This window comes from Manis javanica, chromosome 1 (assembly GCF_040802235.1).
Source record: "Manis javanica isolate MJ-LG chromosome 1, MJ_LKY, whole genome shotgun sequence".
Taxonomy (NCBI): domain Eukaryota; kingdom Metazoa; phylum Chordata; class Mammalia; order Pholidota; family Manidae; genus Manis; species Manis javanica.
Genome location: NC_133156.1, coordinates 220,465,094 through 220,488,622, shown reverse-complemented (window position 1 = coordinate 220,488,622; position 23,529 = coordinate 220,465,094). Strand labels below are relative to the sequence as shown.

Here is a 23,529-nt window from a genome sequence, read left to right as displayed (position 1 = left end):
ACGTGGCAGGTGAACTCGGGCACTGAAGGATGAGTGGGATCCAGGTAAACACAGAGGGCCTGCAAGCCGGGGAGCAGCACTCCTAGGGCTAAGGGGCGCTCAGCCTGATGGGTTTGAGGGACAGGGGGCAGGCCTGCTAAACTGGAGTGCAGGGTTGATGTTGGGGGATGTGACAAGTATAAGTGGGATTTTGAAATCCTAAAATAAGAAGAACAGTGGAGATTATTGTAGTGCCTTTTGGCTTTAAGAGAATTCTAAAATGATCTAATCCAAATATTTTATTTTACATTTACAAAAAGTGAACCCTCCAGAGGTTGAGTGACTGGCCCAAGGTCATGTAACAAGCCTAGAATTTGGATTTGCTGTAGCAGGAAGTGGAGGCTATTAAAGGTTCTTCAGCAGGGGAATGCCCTAATGAAAATGATATTCTGGGCAAGATGAGTCTGTCAACCTCAGACGTAAAAGGTCATGAGATCAAAGAGTCCACACACTGGTGAATCAGTGTGCCTGGCTCCTGGAAAGGAGCCAAGCAGGGGTTTGCTGGGCTCTGGGAAGGCCAAGTGCTTTTCTCCTAACTTAGGCAACCATTTCCTCTTACAGTCTTGCAATCTCAGTGAGAAATGGTGGTCTGCAGACCCTGCGCCCTTCTTCACACCAGAAACTCCCAGGTGTCTCTAAGCAGAGATCTTCCTGATAGGGTAGAGTGTAGGCCCCCCACAGTTGGAGCTCACTAATCATTGCTACTGTCCCCATCCAGCTTTGGGGTTCCCCGGTCCTCTTTGAGTTTCTGGCTCACGGCGGCTGAGGCCCAGCGGGAACTGGAAGTGACTGTGGAGGGTTTTAGTAGCAGCGGGGTCAGAGTGGCGGGGGTAGTGGCCACTGCAGAGGTGCCACTTCTCCAAGGGACCCTCTTCCTGGGTTGGAACCTGGGTGGGCATCAGGAGATGGGGACACGTGGGTCTGGAATGGAATCTGTAGTGGGTGCTGGTATCTCCCTGTGGCTGTCAGCACAGGACACAGGATTTAGAGAACGGTGGATTGGTGGTTTAGGACTTTCCAAGTCATCTCCAAGGTTTTTTTTTTTGTAATTTCATCACATTAGAAGGTGAGCCTACCAAAGGTGGCTACAGTATTAATCCTCGATCATTCTTCAGCATCCTGATGATAAATCTAGGACCGATGAGTAAGGGCAGTTGAAAATACCAGTCTTGTAGACATAGTAAAAAGAATAAACTTCCATGTGCTGCGAACTCAGGTCTATGTGTTTTAGAAGAACCCACACAGTAAGACTTTTTATAACCTTTCATTGAAAAGACTTTGGTCCCAAGGAAATCATACCAGAGTAGGTGAAGGAGAATCAAGGCCCACACGTGCCTCTTTGAGAGCCTGCTGAGTGGTCTTTGGCAAATTGCCGACCTCTCTGGGTCTTAGGCTCCTGAGGTATTAACTGAGGTGATCTCAGAGGTCTGTCCACCTCAGCTGTTCTAGAAGTTCTATTCTTTTCTATTAGGCACCTAGGTGTCACCTTCCACTGACTGGCATGTGACTGCCTGGGCCCACACTGGCAGAAGGAAAATGACATCCTGCACTGCTCAGAGCACTGGGAGTTCTGGTGTCAGAGCAGCAGCCAGGCATGACTGGTGGTTTCTGACTCAGCACCCACAGGCCTGAGAAGGAGGGGCTGCACGAGGTGACAGATTAAGCCCAGAAGACCTGCTTTTAATCCAGGAGAGCAGAGGGAGCAAACCCCTGCTGCCCTGGACCCTCAGCCGTCAGCCACCAGGACGGCTCACTGCTCAGTGCTGGCGCGAGGCCTTCTCGGTGGGGTCTGGGCGAGCTGGTGGAAGTCACCTAGCCTCTCTGAGTGTATACAATGTTAAAGTGTTATAATTCCTGCCTCTACTTACCCTTTAGGGTTGCTGTGAGGAAATTACACTTTTCAAGGAACCCAGGAATTTAATGTGCACAGAAGAGTGGCCTTAATTCCACCTGTGTTGGCCTTGAAGCTCCCTCCCCACTGCCCAGGGCAAGTGCCTCCCTTTCATTCCGGGGGCACAGGGATACCCTCTCCTGTTCACACAGCACTTACCTGTTTGAGCCTCACAACAGCCTCATGAAGAAAGCAGGGGAGCCAGTCTTGACCCATTTTATAGATAAGGAAGTCAAGGTTCAGACAGAGTAATGCTTGACCAAGGTCACAAAAAATTAATGCTTGACAAGGTCCTCAAGACAGGGATGGTGCTGGAAAACTGCACTGCGGTACGGTATACACAGAAAACCGTAAAGGAAATCTATGAATCAAGAGAGCAGGAGCTGTTTTAACTTTGTTTTTGAAACCACCCCACCTACCCCTGGCTGCTGTTGGGCTGACACACTTTGGGTTTCCTTGAAGAGTTGGGATTCACAACCTCAGAGGCATGTGAATATTACTTACAGGCTTTTAAAAACTGCTGGTGCCCGGCATCCCTAGGCCCCACCCCAGACCAATCAAGGCAGAGCCTCTATTTTGGTGGAGTGGGGGGCTAGGCAGCACATGATGGGTGAAAAATACTATCTCTGAAGGGGCTTCCCTAAAGGGGAGTTGTGTGTGACCTTCACCGAGCCAAGGTCTGAGCTCCAGGGGCCCTTTGTTGGTTCCAGGAGCCCAGTGGCCACAGTTCTGTCCAACATGGATGACGGATCTCAGCCACACCTGTTTCCCAGAGTGCGCACAGATGTCTTTCTCTTTCATTGCCATCAGGGTGGAAAATTACATGATTTTTTCCCTTATTGACCTTATTGAAGTGGGAGCTTTCCAGGGAGCTCGAAGCCCTTCCTAGATCCATGAGCTAAGGCTAAAACAACCTTCTGAAAGAGCACAATTCCCTTAGGATTCCCTGACTGAGGTTCCATCGTGCCGAAAGTGCTTTGACCATCTCTTACACAATGCCTTGGTGTGCTGTGGGGTTGGGCAAGAATTTTTCTTCCCATTTCTCTTGTGGGAAGCAGAGACCTAGAGTGAGGGCCCGCTTACCAGAAAATGGAGGCCAGAAGGTGTCAGAACTACAGCTGACCCTTGAACAACACAAGTTAGAACTGCATGGGTCCACTTATACACAGATTTTTTTTCAATAAATATATTGGACAATTCTTTTGGAGATTTGTGACAATTGCAAACATATTTTTTCTATACTTTACTTTATTGTAAGAATATAGTGTATAATACAACATACAAAATTTGTGTTCATTGGCTGTTTGTGTTATCAATAAGGCTCTAGTCAACAGCGGGCTACTAGGGCAATTCTGGGGGGAGTCAGAAGTTACACATGGATTTTCAACTATATGGGGTATCAGAGCCCCAACCCCTGATGTTCAAGGGCCAACTGAACCCCTAGACACATCAGTTATTATAGCTGATATGTCCAAGTAAAACTCTCTTTGAGTTCTTCCTACCCAGGGTTTTTTTTTTATTTTTTTATCCCAGGTTCTTTGATCTGTGGCTCAGTATTTTTCATCAAACGTGGCAAGTTTTCAGCCATTGTCTCTTCAAATCTTTTTTTGCCTCAGTCTCTCTGCTTCTTCAGGGATTCATTACCTTTAGGTTTGTATGACTGAGTATCCACAGGGCTCCGAGGCTGTGTTTATTTCCCTTCAATCTTTTTTCCTCTTTATTTTTCAGAAATATACATTCTATTGATCTGTATTTAGGTTTACACATTCTTTTTTCAGCATCTCAAGTCTATTGCTGAGCCCAGTTAGTAAATCTTCAGTTATTATATTTTTCAACTCCGGAATTTCCTCTTTTTTAAATGACTTCTGTTTATTGAGTCTTCAGTTTTCATGTTTTTCTTTAATTCTTTGAAAAATATATATATAATAGCTGCTTTGAAGACTGCAAAATCCAATATGTGGGCCCACTCAGAACCAGTTTCCTCCTATTGTTTTCTTCCTGAGCACGGGAGTCACTTTTTCAGTTTCATGGCACATCTTGTAACTTTGGGTTGAAAACTGGACGTGTTTCATATAATTTAACAATTGTGGAATCTGTTTTATTTTCTTTTTTAGTAACTTGCCTAGACCTAAACTAGAGAATCTGTTTCCCTCGTGGTGCGCAGTCACTGACCTTTGCTCAGTTTCGTGATGGGTGGGTGATTTGGACAGAGGCTGCACTCAAACCTCTGGGGTTTGTAGGCTCTGTTTATCGGTCTGTGTGTAGGTTGTGGAGTAAACACAAGGTTGCAATCAGTTCTCAAGTTTCTCCTCACTTTGGTTTTACATGGGGCACTTTCAGATCTTCCCGCACAAACACAGATTTCCAGCCAGGACTCTGTGAAGAGCGATTTCAGCCCTGCTCATTTCCTGGGTTGCCCCAGTAACTATCTTATTTGGTTCACCTCTCGCCACACTTGGGAATAAAACACCAGCCTAAGAATGCTGTGAATATTACCTGTAAATTCCCACATTAGTCCACCATCTGTTACTGTCTGTTGTCTATTTTGTTTTCTCTCTCAGTTTCTCTTTATTTGGTGTTGCCTCCTGGTTATTTTTTTATTGAAAGACAAAAAAATATTAGAAAGATAATTTCATGTTCTGAATGGTGCTCTCATTTCCATACTTTTGGCAGACAGGTAGGCAGGCAGGGGCAGATCACTTTAATCTAATTGGAAACCAAACTGATTCAATGATGGGCTTTTTGGAGGCTGGTCTCTTTCAAGTTTATCCCTACTCTAAAGGTCAAGCTCTTCAAAGTTCCCAGCTGAAAGCCTGGACATTTCCCAGGGCCCCTCTATGATGGGCACTAAATTCCAATGTTTTCCCCCAGCTCCATGGAATTGCCTGAGCTTGTACAACCTATGAGCCTCTGATCTGCTGATTTTTGTTGCTCGTGATTTGGCAAATGCTTCAAGGGTAAAAAATACTGAGATGTTGGGCTCTCTCTCTGGCCCTTGACCCCTCAAGTTCTCGCTGCCTTTATGACTCACATGCACACACACAGAATGTGGAAATACATAGTAGAATGTCAGCAGAGGGAAGAAATGAGGTCCAGAAGATTCGATAATGGTTGTAAGAAGAGATGCAGGTATCTGTATTTTATCTTCAAAAACAGTTTCCTTTGAGCCTCTTTAATACCTTTTAGAGCTAGAGTCAACAGAGAGGAGCTCTTAACCCAGCCCGCCTCTCTAAAGAAAAATTTTAATTTTAGTTGCTATAAAATTATACTAACAATGATCTCTCTCTCTCTCTCTCTCGATTGTTTTGATAATGAAATAATAGCACTTTTGTCAAAATTAACATGTTTCTGTATATACTTCGTGCAGGCTCTGGGCTAGATCTTCCGCTTATAACATTCACTTTTAAAAAATGTATAAAGTGCTGAGTATATTCACAGTCATAAAAATCTTTTTTAGCCAGCTACTATTCATAGCAGGGGACCAAAGGCTTTCTTTAAGGAGCAGTTCTATCTCTCAGGTGTAGAGCCTGGAGTATTAGGAGATGTGCCGAATGGGACATTTCTCAAGCACCATGGAAGATTTCCAGCACCCATGTACCTCTACCTGTGAAGGTCCAGGTAAAGCCCATGCGGAGCTGTAGCTGCAGCAGCCATCCTAGAATTGGGGTCAATCGCAGGCTCCCATCTGGGATCCTTGCGGCAAAGGGCTGATTACCCAAGATGCCATCCTCCCATTTCACCTTGATGACCTCCTTCCAGTAGCAGCCTTGATCAGGTATTGGATGGCAAACAATGACCCATGGGCCAAATCCATCCTCTTCCCCTTTTGTTATGACCTGTGGGCTAAGAATAGTTTTACGTTTTTATATTCTTTTTTCTTTCTTATGTGGATGTCTAGATCTAGCCTATTTTTCTCCATTGTGGTGCTTGTGCTCTTCTGTCAAAAGTCGGTTGACTCTATTTACCTGAGTCTATTTCTGGGCTCTTTATTCTGTTCCGTGGATCTCTTTTGTGTGTTCTTCTGCCAATGCCACGCAGTAACTTTACAGGAAGTCTTGAAGCTGGGTCGTGTCAGTCCTCTGACTTTGTTCTTCTCCTTTGACATTCTGTTGGCTATTCTGGGTCTTGTCCCTCTCCATAGGAACTTGAAAATCAGTTTGTTCACATCCATGAAGGCTTTTACACTTTTAAATGGTTGGGAAAAATAAGAAAAAGAGTATTTCATGACACCTGAAGACTAAATTCAGATTTTAGTCTCCGTAAAGTTAATTTGTTTACCTACTGTGTATGGCTGCTTTCATGCTACGACAGCAGAGCTGAACAGTTAAAACAAAGACCACATGGTCTGCAAAACCTAAAACACTATCTGGCCCTTCACAGGACAAGTTTGCCGACATCTGGTCTAGGTCTTAGGCTGTGACATACACTTAGCCTGTGGGGTATAAGGACAGCCCAGGTAACCAGACTGCCTGTTTTCCAATCCACCACCACCATTTGCTAGATGTATCACCTTGAAACTGTCACTTTAACTTTTCTGGGCCTGTTGCTTATCTGTAAAATGGCGGTAATGGCATTTATCTCAGAGATTTCTAAGGATTAAATGAGTTACTTTGTATAAGTGCTTAGAATGGTGCCTGCCTAGCACATAGAAGCTGCATGTAAGTGTTGGCTTCCATACACATTTTTTAACCTGGCTTAGAAAGAATATTACCAGAATAGTCTCAAATCTCTGCCCTGCTAATTTATCTATTCCACTACTTCCAGAGTGATAATCATCTAAAAATACACCTTACCCTGTCTCTTCAAGGACCAGTCATGGCTTGCAATTGCTCATGGAGTAGCCTGACATTTGAAGCTCCACAGTCCGGCTGCTCCTGGCTGTGCAGCCTTATCTACCCTGCCCTTCCTCCCCTCCCTCTAGTTACAAACCCTGTGCTCCAGCCTTTTTCAGCACTCTGTGTTTGTCCACAGCTCTGTGCCTTCCCATCATGTGGTTCTTTCTTCCCAGAAAGCTTTCTTCTGGGAATTTAAGGTCACTGAGATCTGCGGGCAGGTCACAACCATCATTCCTTTGTTATGAGTTGCAATGTGGAGATCAGTACCTTGATCTCACAGTGGGCATGAAATGGAAATATACCCTCACTCCTCATGAAGCTCCAGATAAGTTTTTTTCGGGGTCAAAAAGTAAAACTGCAGAAGAAGGCTGGGGTGGAAAAGAAATCAAGCCCTCTCCCCAAGTCAGCCCTCCTGTGGCATTGTCCAGGACTGGGTGGGGGTTCTCACACAGTATGCCCTTTCAAGGTGTGTGCACCCTGGGCAGAGAACTGTGTGGGGAAAAGTCCGAGGGAGCAAGGGACCCAGATCTCTGATTACGTATCAGTATCATAAAGGGATCATGAAGCTGGTAACATCAAGATTATGTAAGCATGAAAAATGCTCATGATACAACATTAAAGGGAGCCTGCAGGATGCAAAATTGCATCCACATTGATTACAGCAGAATGGAAAGAGTGCCTGGTCAGGAGCCTGAAGCTTCGAAGGCACAGCAGTGTGAACAAATGAGATCACTTTTGGCTGCAGGGGGAGTGACATTGTGGGTGATTTTTTTCTTTTTTTGCTTCCTTTATTTAGTGGGCTGTGAATCATACTATACTATTATTTCACAGTTAAACTAAACATTTTATGGGAAAGCTCATTGGCTTGTACACTAAAAATGAAGCTTTTATTGTACATAAATTATACTTAAACAAGTCAAAATGAAAAGTAAATGTTTTAAAAGAAGGGCCCAGAGTAAACTGGGATGAAGATAATGTCTTTGTGGTCTCCCTACCTGCCCTTTCTTCCCTTTCACCTCACATCTGGCCACCATATACATTTTTTATCTTGACTTAGATATCCTTGAGATAGTCCCTGTCCAGCCATTATGTACAGTCAGGGCCACTGAGAACCCTTCTTCTTCCAGAATTCGAAGAACTTCTAGGTTAGCTCTTCTAAGTTCACATCACCCTTCAGACTGTTCTGGAGTGTCCTTTGCCTTCCCTGCTTTCCCCAAACGAAAGCAGCTATTTGTCTGATATTACCTTCCCCAAGAGTTCTACCCTTTACTAAGGAACCACTGAAGGAATCGGTGATAATGTGCCCATGCATGATATAAAGTTATTACAGACCCCTCCCAGATAACAGTTCCGTGTTTCTACCTGGAGAGCCTGCCTCAGCAGGCTGCATTAATGGAAGCACAGTGTCACAAACAATGGAGGTGATAGCTGGAGGAATGGTATCTGGACTTTCCTAACACAAGAGGTACCACTGAGGTGGGCACATAGGTAGGGCCGGAAGCTGCAAATCTGGGTGAATTTAATTCCAGCCAAATAACCTGAACTATTTTTGCTTTCTCTTAGGGACCACCCAGGCCCATACCTCTGCTGGAGGGAACGCATTGGAAGAGCAGCTATGGCCAGAGGTGAGGGCTTTGTCCTTATGGTGGGGCGGAGGGGTGGGTGGTCCTTTCTAGTGGGTGAATCCAACTCTTCATGCAGGTTATCAGGTCCCTCCCTGCAGCCTTGAAAGAACGAGCTGGAGGAGCTGTTACTCCAGGGGCAGTCAGCCTGCCTGGCACACCAGAGGTGGCATAACTATCTCCTGGAATTTGGGGCTCATCATCCCTGCAGACTGAGCCGTGTTCCCAGAAGTGTCCAGAAAGAGTTATAAATGGGCTTGTTATCTCTGTGGCCCTTGAAGCAGATGCTCTGAGTTATTTGAAGTCATCTGAGCAAGGTCTTCCCAGAACATCCACAAGATAAGAGTTGAGAGTAAATGCTGTATGTCTTACTGAAATCAGTGATTCACGAGAAATTAACTTGTGTCTTGCAATAGCAAGATGTGGTCGAGCACCTCATTTGTTGTGCATCCTCCGCCGTTGGAGTATTTCCCTTCCACTCTCAGTTCTGGGGAGAAAACATATGATCTCCCTTCCCAAACCCCTCCATGTGATTCTCAGAAGCAGAGGCTGCTCTGGGCTTGTGAGAGCGTGTGAGGAGCCCAGATGGTCCTGAGGACCCGAGAGCTGGCCTCCCAGTCCTGCCTCTGCCCTCAGCAGGCCCTGTGGACTCAGGTCACACTGACCCAGTGGGGCGCAAGAGTCTCCCGGTTTCCAGTTTACCCAGTTTTCAGCAGCAAATAAACATGCTTCCTATACCTGCTTTTGTATAAATAATCAAGTTTAAAGAGGCAAAGTGGATCATATAAAAAATAAAATAGCATAGAATGGATTTTTTAACTTTCTAGTCTAAATGTACTGGATCTCTTCTTAATGATTTCATTTTTATTGTGGTAAAAAAATCATAAAACTGACCATTATAACCATTTGTGGGTGGATAATTCAGTGGCATTGGGCACATTCACACTGCTGTGTAACCTTCACTGCTGTCCCTCTCATAACTTTCTCATTATCCCAAGAACTGATTCTTTTTCTTCTTTATCATCTTCTCTTCCTGCTATTCTGAGGCATCCTTACCTGCCACCTGCTAAAATCATGGTCAATGGACACATGTCCCCTTTCACTAGAAGAACTGGGTACAAGGTTGGAGCAATATGGCGATAGACAACGGTTACCTCTGGATTTTGAGCCTAGATAGCACAAATACCTGGTAATTTCTGTACCAAGCTTTCAGGACCTAAAGTTTTCTCATACACGGCAGTTCATGTTTCTGATGTTTGGTTTCAGTTGCAGACGCTGAAGAATTTTCCATTCCAATGCAACCAAAAGAGGCTGGGATCCAGCCAGCCTTCTACGTCAGGTATGTGACCCAGAGCAGTGAAGCTGTGGGCTGGGAAGGCTGGCCTCTCTCTGATGTGTCCGGCAGAGGCCCCAAACTCTTCCTGCACCCTTTGGGGGATGTGGGTCTGCCCCTTCCATTTGGCATCCTTGGCCCATTCGTGGGGAATGTAAATCTGACCCTACATGGGTTCTTGTCTTTACAGTCCACTCACTGAGACCATCCGATATTAAATTTGTGGCAGCCATTGGCAATGTGGAAATTGTGAGTATTTCAAGAAGATGGAGATGGGAGGCAGGGTTCGGGGCTGGTGACCCTTGGAATGAGCTGCTGATAACCAGGCTGAAAGTTTCATTTGGGGAAAGAAGAACATTCTCTGAGTTGGAGAAATCCTAAAATCTAAGGGGTTTTGAATCCTTTTTTTTGTTTTTAATCAAATGAATGCTTCCCTTTATGTAAGGGTGAGGAAACTTTTGGAGTTTCTCATTAATAAACTAAACCTATTGATAAATAGTCAAAAAATCACACAATTTAAAAGTAATCTCTTAAACTTTGGAATTGTGAATAAATACTTATGAGGAAAAAAGTCTTTATCTGGTAAATTTAAAAAAATACACTCATGTTTGCTAGTAAATTTTGAGTGGTATATTTTATATGGTCAGGAAAAGGGGGAAGGAAGTCTTATATAAGAAGAGAAAGATGGAAAAGGAGGGGAGAGAGGGGGATGAACAGAAAGAGGAGCGTCTGGAGAGAAGGGGATGGGAGAACAGAGAGGGATGCCCGTGAGATTCCCCAGTCCGTTCTGGCTTCCCCCAGTCCCACCTGCCTGGTGTTAGGAAGGGTCCCAGAGCTCAGCCGGACCTCCACACTGGACCCAGGTCATTCCCCTCCTTTCCAGTGTCTTCCTCCCATCTCCACCCACCCGTGTCCTTCCAGCGCCCCTCCCCTGTCCCTGCTGCAGCCCCCGCCCCCTGCCCTGTGCACAGTGCCGCTAGAGAACTGACCACAGCAGGCCCCATGAGGCCGGGCAGGCAGGGCTTCCTGCCCGGTTTTATTCTACCTGTGATGGAGGTGGTAAAGAAGCCCAGTGGCTGTGTGTTGATGAGGGTGACCGTGGGGGTTTGCCAGCAGGAAGGATGTGCAAGGGGAGGTGGGATACACCTGTCAGGGGTTGCACTTTGGCTTCGCTGAGCCCTGGCGGCTCTGTGCGCTGGTGGTTACATCCCAGAGCCCGGGAGGTGTGACCCTTGCTGGAGGACTCTCTTCATCTCCTATTCTTCCACCATGAGCAGGGACACCCACTGCAGGGAAGGCTCCACCCCAAGTCAGGTTTCTAAGCTTAAACCCATCAAGGACTTGGCCCCCTTGGGCAAGTCCCAGCCCCGAAAGAGCTCTCCCTCGTGAATTATGCAGAGCCCGGCTCAGCCTGTCACTCAGCTCACCCTCCCTCCTTCCCGTGAGCTGGAGGCCCCTGGCGCTGGGATAGGCTGCAGCTCACGAGTGTCTCCCCACCCCAGAGTCATTGTCATTGCACCGATGGGCGCCACATCTTCAGGATAAAACCTCAGTTCCTGAAGGGCTGCCTCCCTCTGCCCTGAGGCATGGCATTCATGAACTTAGCCTGGTTTATTAAAAAAACATCAGGCCAGGGAAAAATAACGTGAGACAGAAGGTTTAAAAAGAGAAAAAAAGTCCATAATGCAATGGTTTTGCTTTGAGTTCCTGGAGCTCTGGGTAACCAAGGCAGAATCTCCAGTGATTGTAACTGGCACTTTACTCTGGATTCCCTTTTCCTCATAGAACTTTAAAGACCAGGTTTATAAATGCTCATAAAAATTATTTTCAAACTAACACTTGTGATACATGTTTAATATAAGGAAAAAAATCACATAAGACACATGGATCTAGTCTAAAAAATGGGAGATGCCATTCACATCTATACTCCTGCCTCACCCCACTTCCCCCCAACATGCAGAGCGAGAGAGCCTGCGGAGCGTATGACCTAGGAGGGCCCCCCTGCAGCGTACTATCTGTGACTTGCTTTGCTGCTTGACTACAAGTTGTAGACATTTTCCATGCCAGGGAGGCTACAAAGCACTATATCAAATTCCTTGATGTCAGAGCTTGTGTCTTAGCTTCTTGTCTCCAGGGCACAGTCCCTCTGGCCAGTGACCAATGTGGGGAGAAAACGGGCGGCAGGCAAAATGGAGACGGGCAGTTTGCTGGGCTCCCGGGGCTCTCCCTTTCTAGGATTTCCTGTGGGGCTCTTTGCCAGCACCCCATTCCTCTTGCCCCTGTCCGCTCCCTCCCCACCCCCATCAAGCCCCTCTGAGGAAGAGCTCTGTCTGCCCCCACGAGGGCCCCTGTGGTTGGGCACAGGCTGTCCCTTGGCCTCAGCCCCGGGGGGTCTGCTTCTCTCCTGACTCGTCTGTCTGGCCTGTTGGTTTATGATCTCTGACTTGCATCTTAGTGTGGTTTTGGTTTCCCTGGTTACCTTTCTCTGGAAGTTTTGCCTTTCAGACGGCCTCCATTGAAGAGTGAAGGACTCCATCCCAGTTAGAGGAAGGTCCTGGTCAGCCCACCCTCCCACGAGGGCTGCCGAGGGATGACCCAGTTTTGTAGACTGGTTGTTGATCTTCTGGGTGGTCAAGGACATACGGGCTCTTTCAGAGAAGCTGCAGCAGACGGGCTGTAGGTAGTGTGGGTATGACTGTCACCTGTCACTGTCCTCCAGGAATTTTGAAAGGAAGAATTTGTGTCAGAACTTGTGAAAATAATACTACTGACAAGAGCTAATACACACTCAGCACTTGGTATCTACTGGGCACCATCCCAGGCATCCCTAGGACCTGGCAAAGGTCACAGTTCCTGGGTGGGTTACTGTGGTCTCACCTCAGCCCTATGACCAGGGAACCTTTCCAGCGGAGAGTAACCTGTGTTGTCCAGCACTTTACCAAGAGGAAAATCAGAAACTTTGTTTTGTTCATTCCAAAAAATTATCAAACCTTTATTAAATACTTCTAATGTGTCAGGCCCTGTTGTATGTTCAGGGAATATAGTCACGAACAAACAGACACAAATCTCTGCTCTTGTGGCCCTTACAAGTCTATCATCAGAAGAGACGGACAATAGGCAAAATAAATCTCGGATTATGGGCGGTCACAATAAAACTACCCCTTTTATTTCTATGTTCATCTCAGCTCTCTTGCCACTGTTTTCTTTTCTGAAGAAAACATTCATACCTTCTGGTGCTCTGAGATCTGACCAACATGCCTTGGAGGGAGCTTGACATTCATGGGCAGATTTCGCCTTTCTCTGGATCCAGGGTTCCCTTTTGTTGGTGGGAGGGGGTGCTGACAGTCAGCTGGGGTCCCCTGAAGACAGGCTGTGCCGCCTCCCCTGGAGGGATTGTTCACACCTTATATCTTTTCCAGCATCCAGACTCGGGGACGGTCGATGTGGAGATGCACAAATGGTAACTGTCTTGGAGCCACAGAGCACTTCTGCTGAGAGGGGTCTCAGAGACGATCTGCTGCAGTCTCCTTGCTTCACTGGTGGGGAGACCTGAGGGCCAGGGAGGAGGTGGCCTGCTCCTTATGAGCAGGTGGCAGAGTGGGGTCCAGAACCAGGCTCCTGCCTCCCTGTCCAGTGCTTCCAGTGCCTCCTTTGGGTGAATAAGGGAGCAAAAGTGGCCAAGGCTGAATGCAGGCTTCATGCTGTCCACCACCAGTCTCCTTGTCTGCTCAGGGGCAGTGTGCGGGGCTGGACCAGAGTCCGTCTCATTCTGCACCAGGGTCTGCTTCCCCTTCCCACTCGAGGGGTGGGGAGGAGGGTCCAGGAAGAGCTGTTTACCCCACTTCAGTGACTCCATTGCCATCGAAAGTGTGCCTTGGACTCCAGGAAGGGTAAATCCCACAACGGGAGCACGGCTGGGCCGAAGCCTGCTGTGAAATGGACCACAGCATGGAGGGAGAGGGCTGGAGGGTGACACGTGCAGTCTGATGCTTGCTTGTTTGCTTCTGCTTGTGTAGGGCTGAAAAATGGTCACAGCAGGTGTGCACGGGAGTGGTGACAGGTGAGTTCTGTGTTTTCGTGGCCAGGTTTTGGGTTGTCCTCATCCCTCCCAACACAGCAGCATTTGATCGGAGGATGTACCTCACTGGCCACTTCATCACAGAGCCTGAGGAGAGGGGGAGGTGTTCTGGGGGGACAGATAAGGAGTCAGGGCATGAAAGGTCACATACCCTGAAAGGAAGGTGTGACAAATGCCCAAAGGCCTCCAAGCAAAGAGAAGTCAGGGGGCACTGGGTCAGGTTAGGGGGCCCCAGGAGGCCAGGCGGTGGCTGGGCCGGATTCTTGAGGCTCCTTCTGCCCCAGGTCCTGGCGCCTGGATTTGTAGCATTTTGTCTCAGAAAACTGTCTACCACTCACTGTCCCCACCCCGAAGAGAAGACCCAGGTCTCATTTTCAGTCTATTTCATTTTGTAATCACTTCCTTGCTTATCAAATAAGTATATCCATTGGGGCCAGAAAAATGAAGTTAAGAAAATAAAAGTTATAATCCCACTATCCAGAAATAACCATTGTTAACATTTTGACCTTTTTTCATACAAATGTAACTTATGAACATGAGATCTGTAACCTGGTTTTTTCCCTAAATACCAGAGGTTCCTGATGACTCTGTTAAGTCATTCTGGAGCCCCTGAGTCCCTTAGCACCAGCTGAATTCACATAGTGGGGTGCTAGAGTTCCCTGTCCATGGCCCACAAGTCAAGAACAAGGAAGCCACCTGTCACTAATTTGAGCAAGACAGACTGGAACACTGAAGCTCCAGAGAGCGTAATGCCGCGACACGGCTACTGACCTGCCAGGCCAGCCGAGGTATTTCACCAGGGGCCTGGGAGTGAGTAGGCTCCCCACAAAGGACAGGGATGAATAGGATACGGGTCCTGCCTCCAGTGGGGAGGTTGAGACTTGGTGTCTGACTTCCAGGATCTGATTGACAGGTGAGGGGATACTGGTGGCCACAGTGGTGGGAAGGTCCCCCTGCAAAGGGTCACAGGGTTCCTAAAGAGGAGGCCTTACTAACTTGGTAAATGTCAGCTCTGCCTGGGTTTGGCTGTTTGCCTGTAAATTACAGGAAAAAAAAAAGACGAAGTGGTGTATTTAGGGTATCTGGGAAGATGGGATGTAGTTTAAACCCTGAAACCACAAATGCAGCTGCTTCTTTGCCTGATTTCTCAATTTATCTCTGTTTTTTTTCCTCTCTCACCTGGTAACAAGTCCTGACTGCCCCCCTTTTAGCACAGAGAGAGCAGGAGTCCCACCTGGCAGAGGCACAGCAGAGGCAGGGCAGCGAGGGCAGATCTCATACCTGAATCTCCTCAAAGGCAGGACTCCGGGAGCTGCTGTGAATCCGGCAGGGGGAAGGGGGAGGGGGCCAGACCAGCGGAGGAGCAGGGGGCTCCTAAGGAGACAGTGCCTCAGGGACATGCAGGCCGGTGCAGCTGGGTGGCAGGGTCACACAAAGCCCACCTGGCTCAGCCCACCTATCCTTCTATACCAGAACCTTAGACTCTTCAAATCTAGCCATACCCCCGCCCACCACAACCATTCTGCAGAGAGGTAAACAGAGTTGGGGAGGCGGGGCTGGGGGTGGTACGCTGACTTGCCCAAGGTCACATGCTCAGTGTGTGGAGGGGTGCCTGTAAACCCCCGTGGGCCAGCCCCACAGCCTCTGCCTCTGTGCTGACCCCCCTGAACCCAGAGAGAGGCAGCAAGAACAGACCAGGTCCATAGCAGCCTTAAAATAAAATGAGAGGCAGATTTTTGTGGAAAGATCCAAGGTCCTGTTTCATTGCAAAGAAGTAACACAATACAAAGACATTTACTCTGGAAAGCTCCTTCAGAGACCTCGCACCAGGCATTCAGGTTTTGTCATTTGCCCTCAGACTCTCCTGAAGTGAGGGAGGGAAAGCGTTCTTCCCCTGCCCCCTGCCCACACATACCCACACCCACCCACACACACGCACACACATATGCACACACACACTGTCCCTAGCCTTCAACTGGCCTCAGCTTCTCACCACAAATGGGGATGGGCTCCTGTGAGCTGGACAGGGCTTGGGAAAGGAAGCACATTAATTTGGGTTGAGGATGAAGACAATCGAGTCACACACACCTCAGGTGGCTGCCCAGGCTGACAAGGCTGAGGACCTGGTCTCCTGACTTCCCGCCCACTGCTGCCTGCACAGTGTCAGCTGGGTTCTGCTCCCACAAAGCCCCGGGCACTTCTGGATGGGGACACAAAGAAAGGGGATTGGGATGGGGGCAGAGGTATCCGCCTCCCACAGCACTCTCCCCACTCTGCTCTCTCCTCTCTTGAGAGCAAGACCCAAGTTAACTGCTCCTGACAGCACTATTTTTAGCAGTTCCCTGCTGTCAGCGCTGGGACGTGTGTTCCCTGGAGCTTTCCCGCCCTGCTGTCAATCCCAGGAGGAGGGAGGGGGCCTGAGCCCAGGGGGCAGCCTGCCCGGTCCCTGTCCTAGCATGCTAGCATGCTTTCCCGAATGAATGGACAGCACAAGACGGTGGAGAGCTCTGGCTTCCAAGGGCTCTGGTTCAAATCCCAGCAGCTCCACTTGGCTCTGAGCCCGTGGGTAGCTTGCTTAGCTTCTCTCAACCTCAGTCTCTGCTTCATACAAGTAAGGCACTGGGCCTGACCTAGTCCTTTGCAGATGCTAGTTGTTAGCCCCCTTTTTCTTCCAGGGACCTGCTCTGAGGTTGCCCTGGCAGCCCATGGCAGGGTGTGGAAGCTGAGCCTTTGAATACAAGCAGCAACCCTGGCACCTCCCATAGAGGGGCACCAGTCTTTATAAGTGACCTCTGCTGTCAGGACCACAGCCTCAAATACACTGTCTCTTCAGTCCTTTCAGATATCATCAGACGTTTCAGTCCCTCTCTTCCGAGGCCTGAGTATGCTGGGAAAACAGTGAGGCCTGGCGCTAGCGCTGAGTAAGTCCCCTCTCTGGCTCTTCAGGGCGTGAGCTCCTGCCAGTCTTGGACATCCAGGACAGGGCACTGGAGATGCTGGCATGGTCAAAGTGGCTTAAAAATAGAGGTGTGCTTTAAGCCAGTCAAAGGCGGCTCTTGTGCTGATTTCAGTCTGCCTGATGGGGCTAATTTCAAAAATGGGGTTAATATCTGCCCTCCTGAAGCCAGGAGTGGTGCAGTGCAGCCTCGGGCTCAGACACTGGCATCGGGGCGAGGGGCAAGCTTCCAACACTCAACAAAGTGATCTTTAACTGACTCTTCTCTCCACTCCCTCCCTCTATGCAGGGACTTACAGAATCAGGCAAAAGAACTGGTGAGGAGCATGAAAGAGAACCAGGTAAGCACCCATCTGACTCCAGCTGGGGCGGCCCATGTCTGCTGCAAGGCAATCAGGCCAAACACGCCAGGCAGGATGGCCCCAGACCGTGCCCTGAGCTCAGCAACCAGTGTGATCTGGGCACTCCGAATGCACCCTTCCTGTGGCGATTCTCTGAAGCCACCTCCTATGCTCACAATGTGGTCCTGCCAAAAGTCAGCCGATGGACTGACTGACATCTCACTGAGGGAAATGGTTGAGAGCTTGGGTTCTAGAGGGACTTGAGCACAAACCCTGAGTTTTCCACCTATTAACTGTGTGTAGTCAGGTAAGGCACTTAACCTCTCTAAGCCTTAGTTTCACCATTTATGAAATTGGGATAAAAAGAGCCTGCAGTACAGGTCTTAGGGAACATTAAATGAGGAGCTGGGTGCTCCTGGCACAGAGACAATGTTCAGTAAAAGCCTGTAGCCATCGATGTTGAAATGGAGATTGCCATTATTGTTAGTTACCGTATTTGTTTTAGTTCTCAGATGGAGGTCTCTGGGACATACATGCTGGGGCTGTGGTACCCACCCTCCTAGCTTGGTAGCTCATGTGGGTTTGTAATCAGCAGCCTCCGACCCTCTGTGCTGTCATTATGGGTAAGCCTTCAATCACGGCAAGCTTTGCTGCCCAGCTGGATCTAACCAGGCACCGGGCCTGAACTGCTGGAACCAAGGGAAGACTCTGTCTAGGCCAGTCATTCATTCATTACAGAGTTGAGGGATTAAAGCTAGGCTGTTCCTGGTTATAAAGGGACAGGGACAAGCATAGGAACTATGCTGTACAGAAGTGGTTTTCCTCTCCCAGGAGAATTCCAGGATTTTGGAATAATCGTAACATTCTGGAAACTAGCTGGGAGGTCCTGATTCCAAACTTGTGATTTTACAGTTGAAGACACTGAAGTCCCCCAGAGGCACGTGACCTGTTCAAGTTCACACTTAGCTAGAACCAAAGGCTAATGAGCCTGATTCATACAGTCCAATGTTTCTCAAGGGCACCATGCTTGCCTCTTAAAATGACAAAACCAAAGTTGGTGTTTGTTCCACAAGTAATACATGTTCATTGTAGAAAAATCATAAAACACAGATAAAAAGAATATTAAAACCATCCTTCAACCTGATACCCAGAGAAAATTACTTTCCCTTCCATATTTTTTCTAAGCACATATATCTATATATATATTTTATAAAATGGCTATTACTAGATGTAGATACTTTTTATAACCTGCTATTCTCAGTATAATATTTCCCATGACAATAATTACATTTTCCAGCATCATTTTAATAACTACATAGTGTTTCATCTTCTGAGTGTTCCACAGTTTATGCAGCAGTCCCCCATTTTAGGCATTTATGTTTCCAATTTTTCATTCTTATGAACAAGGCTTCCTTATTACAGCTAAATCTTTCATATAACCATGTTTCCTTAAAATACATCTTAGGAAATGGAATTGTTGGATCAAAGGCTCTGCCCTTTAAAAAAAGTTTCTGATGGATTTTGCTAAATTGCCTTCTACAGTGGTTGCACAACTTTAGAGTCTTACCATATACTCCTACTTCTGAAAAGACCCATACATGTGATTTCATGGCAGTGGATTATGAAATTGAAAGAAGTGAAAACAAAGTTCTTTTAGTACCAGGTCTTACCACTCTCTTTCTTTGATGCGTTGCCCTTTTCTGCAGGAACTTGACTTTCAAAAGGACTGGAAGCTTATCAGTGTGTTCTTCAGTAACACAAGCCAGAGTCACCTTTGTCCCTCCGCCCAACAGGTAAACCTCTGGCTGGGAGGGGTTGCAGATGTGGAGGTGGGGAGCAGAGTAAATGAACTAAACCTAGTGATCTACAGTGTCAGGCTGGGCCTGATGGCAACTCTTTCAGAATCAGGGCAAATAGACGGATAGATAAGTAAATGGATGTACTTAGCTAAGGGCTCAAAGAACTGGGACAGGTGTTTTTAACTAACCACCCTTCATGTCACGAAAAGGAAATTGAGCTGTAGATACGTTGAGTCAATGACCATTCTGCAACTGAGGAAAATCAGCTTCCTAGTTAAAAATCATTTTGCCTCTCTTAATTCTGATTTCATTCAAGTACTGAATTTAGGGAATAAAGCAAGATGGGGTCCCCTTGTTGTTATCTCTTGGCCTGTGAACTCTAGTTGTTATGGGAAGCCTACTGTTTCTGTAGGTAGGCTGTATCTTTCAGGCTCGGTGGCATTCCTGGGAACAGGACATAAAACATGTGGCTCCATTTCTTACTTTTGTAGTTGGCTTTCTATGACCTAAGTCTTTATTGAAGATTATCCAGTTAGGATCAGTGGAAAGTGTGAAGGGGAGCTTAGATAACTAGGTTATGGTGACATAAATGGCACACAAACTCTTCTTCCCCAGTCTGAAGCCTGGGTGCCACCAAGCTGGCCCTGCCACTAACGGCAGACAAATTACCTTCCCACTGTCCTCTTGGCTACCCTGCAGGCCTGTGCCAGGCTGTGGCACAGACACAGGGGAAGTTTCTTGAGGTGCTGTGCCCTTCTCTGAGCCTTATCCCACAACATATCCTCTACCTTCCTCCAAATGCCCCATGGATTACCATCAAAGCCCCCCTTCCTTCAGTGATGGTGGGCCCTAGGGGTGTGCTGATGGAAGCTTGCCTTCCTGTCCAGCTCTGTGGAATGATATTCCCGAAGATCTCCTGGGTTTGCAACACATAGATCTTATAGCATTATTTTTCTACTTCACTCTCTGTTTTTCTCCAATGCCAAGTGAAATTTACATGCCCTGTTTATTCTCTGCCCCCCTCCCACAGTTGGTCATTATGCTCAACAACATTTATTCACGAATTTACACATACATTCATTGACATGCTCAAACAAGCATTTAGGTATTGCCACATTCCTCTATATTCCCACTCATCCACCCACCTAGAAGTTATCTATTCATGCAAAAGCTCATTCTCTCCTTAAATGTAGGCACATGCTTTTGTCATTTATGATAAATTTGTTCATGCTAGCATTTTTAAAATTTTTTAAATGTTTGAATGCATTCATGATGCCTATACTCATTCATGATTTCTTCCATTCACTCTACCTTGAATTCAAGCATTCCTATGTAAGTTCTTGTAATCATTCATGTATTATGCCTTCAAGAATTCTTGACTACATGATGCATTCCTTGTGTGCATGTGTCCATTTGTGCATTAATTTTTAGTTATATAAGCAATACACAAATGATTTCTCTTTTTAAAAAACTAAAACAATATGGTTAAGCTAAAATCACCCCCTAATCCTCTCCCTCCTTTTATTTCCAAACCTTTCACACACATATGAATCCTAATATTATTTTGCCTACATATGTATATATGTGTGTATGCATGTGTTTGTAAGTATGTGTGTGTGAGAGATCTAACATAGTGTTAGATTGTACTATTGTGCATTTTTTTCACTAACCAAGTATTTTTTGAGATTTAGTCATGCTGATATATATGGATTAAATTTATTCCTATTACTTGCCAAGTAGTATTCCATTGTATACATTTATTACATTTTATTTTGTAGTAATTCTCTATTGATGGCCATTTTGGTGTTTTTAGTGTTTCAGTATTGCAAAGAATCTTCTTCATTTGCCTAAATATATGTATGGATTGAAGCATATTAGTGGGCCAAAAATCAGTTTAAAAGATTGCAACCAAAATTACAAAAAATAGAAATAGAATAAACTTCAGAATGCTAGAGTTCATCGCACATAATAGGGCAAGTGTTGGTTCATGAGGATCGTTGCTTCCTTCTCCTCATAGGTAGGTACTCTGGATGGCAGTGAGAAGCATCTCACAACGGCCAAAATAGTTTGAAGACAAGCACCTAGAGGAAATTTTTAAACATTGAATTGCCAGTCATCAGATACATACATTTTAACATTTTAACTTTTAACAGGGACTGCTTAGCTGCTCTCCAACTGAACATATTTACATTCCTCCAGAGATTGCCTATTCCCGACAGTCTTTCCAACACCAGTATCAAGCTTAATGATTTTTGTCAATATGTGAAATTTCCTCAAGATCTAGCCACATAAATACATATGGGTTGAGTTTATTCATAGTAAGAACCTCACCCTTTTAACTGGTTGCAAACATATGACAAAAGTAATCATGCCTTATTCCTAGTTCCTCAATGGCTGCAAACCCGTGACTGGAGCACCGTAGATTTAGCTCCTTTTTGTAGCAATGTTATTAGCATGCACTCAAGTTCCCTCTTCATTGAATTTTTTTTCTTCCATGTTGGTTTTCCTTTTGCACAAAGGCCACCAAGGCTTTGGAGCTAGAATAAACCCCTCCCCCACTTCCATTTCCCCCAAAGGCCCTCACGGCTCCTAGTCTGGCTCTCCTGGCCTCTGTGCCTGGGCCTGCTGGCGCTCCCCTCACTCCTCCAGTCACACCTGGGCTGCCCAGACCCCCACGCACCTCCTAATCTTCCTAGTGGGCCACAGCTCCTGCTGCAAGTTAACCCTGTGGCAGAACCCCTCCTTCTCCATCAGGGAAGCTCCTACATGGCATCTTTGCATTCCTGAAGCACATCCTAGGCACAGTCTCTCTCTCAGAGGTTGTCCTGCAAGTCCCAGGGCCCCTGGGGACCTCTGAGGACCAGGGTAAGGCTCCAGGCCTCCACCCGGCTTCACAGAGCCACTCTGCCTTCTGGAAAGAGTTCATCTGAGAAAAAGGTGTTCCCAGAAATATCAAACTCCTGTCCTGCCCACTGAGGATCTGGAATTTTCCTCCCCTAAGTGGCTTTTGAGCTCCTTTTGTGGGGAATGGACAAGGGCCTGTGTCTGCATTTGTTCTTGAGAGGTTTCTTAAGACCAAAGTCCTAAGTAAGGAAAGTGAGGAGCCTCAATTAGGCAGTGACAGCGCTTCCTCCGGGCTCCTACAGTGGGGCCAGCTGCGCAAGGGCAGATGCCTCAGTGATAACTGGTAACCTGGCTCGTGGTGGTGATGGAGATTATGTGAGGGTCTGAATTCATATTTACTGCTCTCTAGTTAAAGCCTAGTTTTATTAATGAGTAAGACCAAAACTCAGTTTGAAGAAGAGAGAAAAGTGAAGGAAAAAAAACCCCAAAGCCAGCGACACTACAAGAAAATACATACACTTTTTGTTGCAGGTGCCTCAAGAGCAGGCGTAACATTATGGAGCATATACGGGCAGTATGGTGCAAGAGATCTAACAGTGCTTGTATCTTTTGACTGAATAATCCTGCTCCTTGAGATAACCCCCAAGAAATGAGTTTATTAGAAAAGTTAAGTCTGGGGTCAGGCACATGTTTGATAATAGATCCTTCTTCTGAATCTGGGAGCAAAAGATATAAATGGAAATGTGCAAGTTCATTTGAAGAAATAAGCTTGTTCCAGACTTTGGGCTCAAGAGAGAGTTTGTTATGTGTGGCCATATAGACCAGGGACATTTTATAAGGGCATAATGACTCCCACTAAGGAACAGGAACCATTGGTGCCCCAAGTGACAGCTATTCAGTACCTGGAATGACTGGGTGGGTCCCCATTCACTTTGCAACCTTAAGAAAGGGGTTCCTAAAACAAGGTTTGCAGTTGGGAGAAACCATGCAGGGCCCCCCAGTTTCCCTAGGGAAGGGGGATGCCCTGAGTGTGGTACAGATGGGTGGCAAGGACCTTTCTAGACAGAGTACCCAAGACTCTTGAGAAAGCAAGTGTGATGCTTAGTGTTATTTTCGGACTCACTTCGGCTAAAGAAAATGAGACAGCAGGCTTTACTGCAGGGGACTGTGCAGTCCCAGCCAGATACTGGCAGCTATCTCCCAGGGCATGCCTATGTTCCCCCAGGAAACAACAGCTTCTCTGCCTGCCTTGTCTTCCTGTTTGAGCGAAGTCGCCCCAGGGGACAGCCAGTTTGCAGGCAGCTTAGAAGTTTGTCTTATGTCAAGTTTATTTTTGTTTGGTGGGTTTGCTGAAAATGTAAACCAGGGTTGATTTTTGAGGTGCTCTCATTTGTTTATTTATTTTCATTTCATTTCCTGCAAGGAACTAGGTGGGTAGGAGATGGCTTTAAACGTGCAGTGACAAGAGCCTGCGCAGACTTTGTGAACCCTTTTCTTACTTGAGACAGACGGGGCACAGAGAGGTCTGGTAAAAGTGCCTTGCAGAAGCTGAGAGGCCTATCTGGGTCCTTAAATCCAGGGGTAATTGTGTTCCCCCTTTGGACCTGATTTTCTTCAGATAAAAGTGGTCGCATCAGCCTTTGGGAGTAAGTCCTGTGTCCCAGCCCTCCGGGTGAGCTTTAGCATTGCCCTGGCCTTGACTGGCCTTGACTGTCCTTTCCGGCATGGAACGTCTCACTTGGGGGATTGTTTGGTGTTCCCTGGTAGTAATGGCTTGAGAAGTTCGGAGAA

General features: G+C 46.8%; 1 protein-coding gene across 2 annotated transcripts in view; it reads left to right on the top strand.

The window, feature by feature from the left end:
- Positions 1–23,529, top strand: part of PLB1 (phospholipase B1) — a 115,012-nt gene that overhangs the window by 9,027 nt on the left and 82,456 nt on the right. Inside the window, exons 1-9 of one of the 2 annotated variants that reach the window (XM_073214930.1) lie at positions 4,974–5,059; positions 8,329–8,390; positions 9,654–9,726; positions 9,911–9,969; positions 13,140–13,180; positions 13,737–13,780; positions 16,632–16,719; positions 17,044–17,095; positions 18,802–18,888. In XM_073214930.1, coding sequence (XP_073071031.1) covers positions 5,038–5,059; positions 8,329–8,390; positions 9,654–9,726; positions 9,911–9,969; positions 13,140–13,180; positions 13,737–13,780; positions 16,632–16,719; positions 17,044–17,095; positions 18,802–18,888 — 528 coding nt within the window. In that variant the 5' untranslated portion in view covers positions 4,974–5,037. Of the gene's footprint in view, positions 1–4,973; positions 5,060–8,328; positions 8,391–9,653; positions 9,727–9,910; positions 9,970–13,139; positions 13,181–13,736; positions 13,781–16,631; positions 16,720–17,043; positions 17,096–18,801; positions 18,889–23,529 lie in introns of those variants that run through there. The other variant, XM_073214923.1, reaches the window with a different exon arrangement.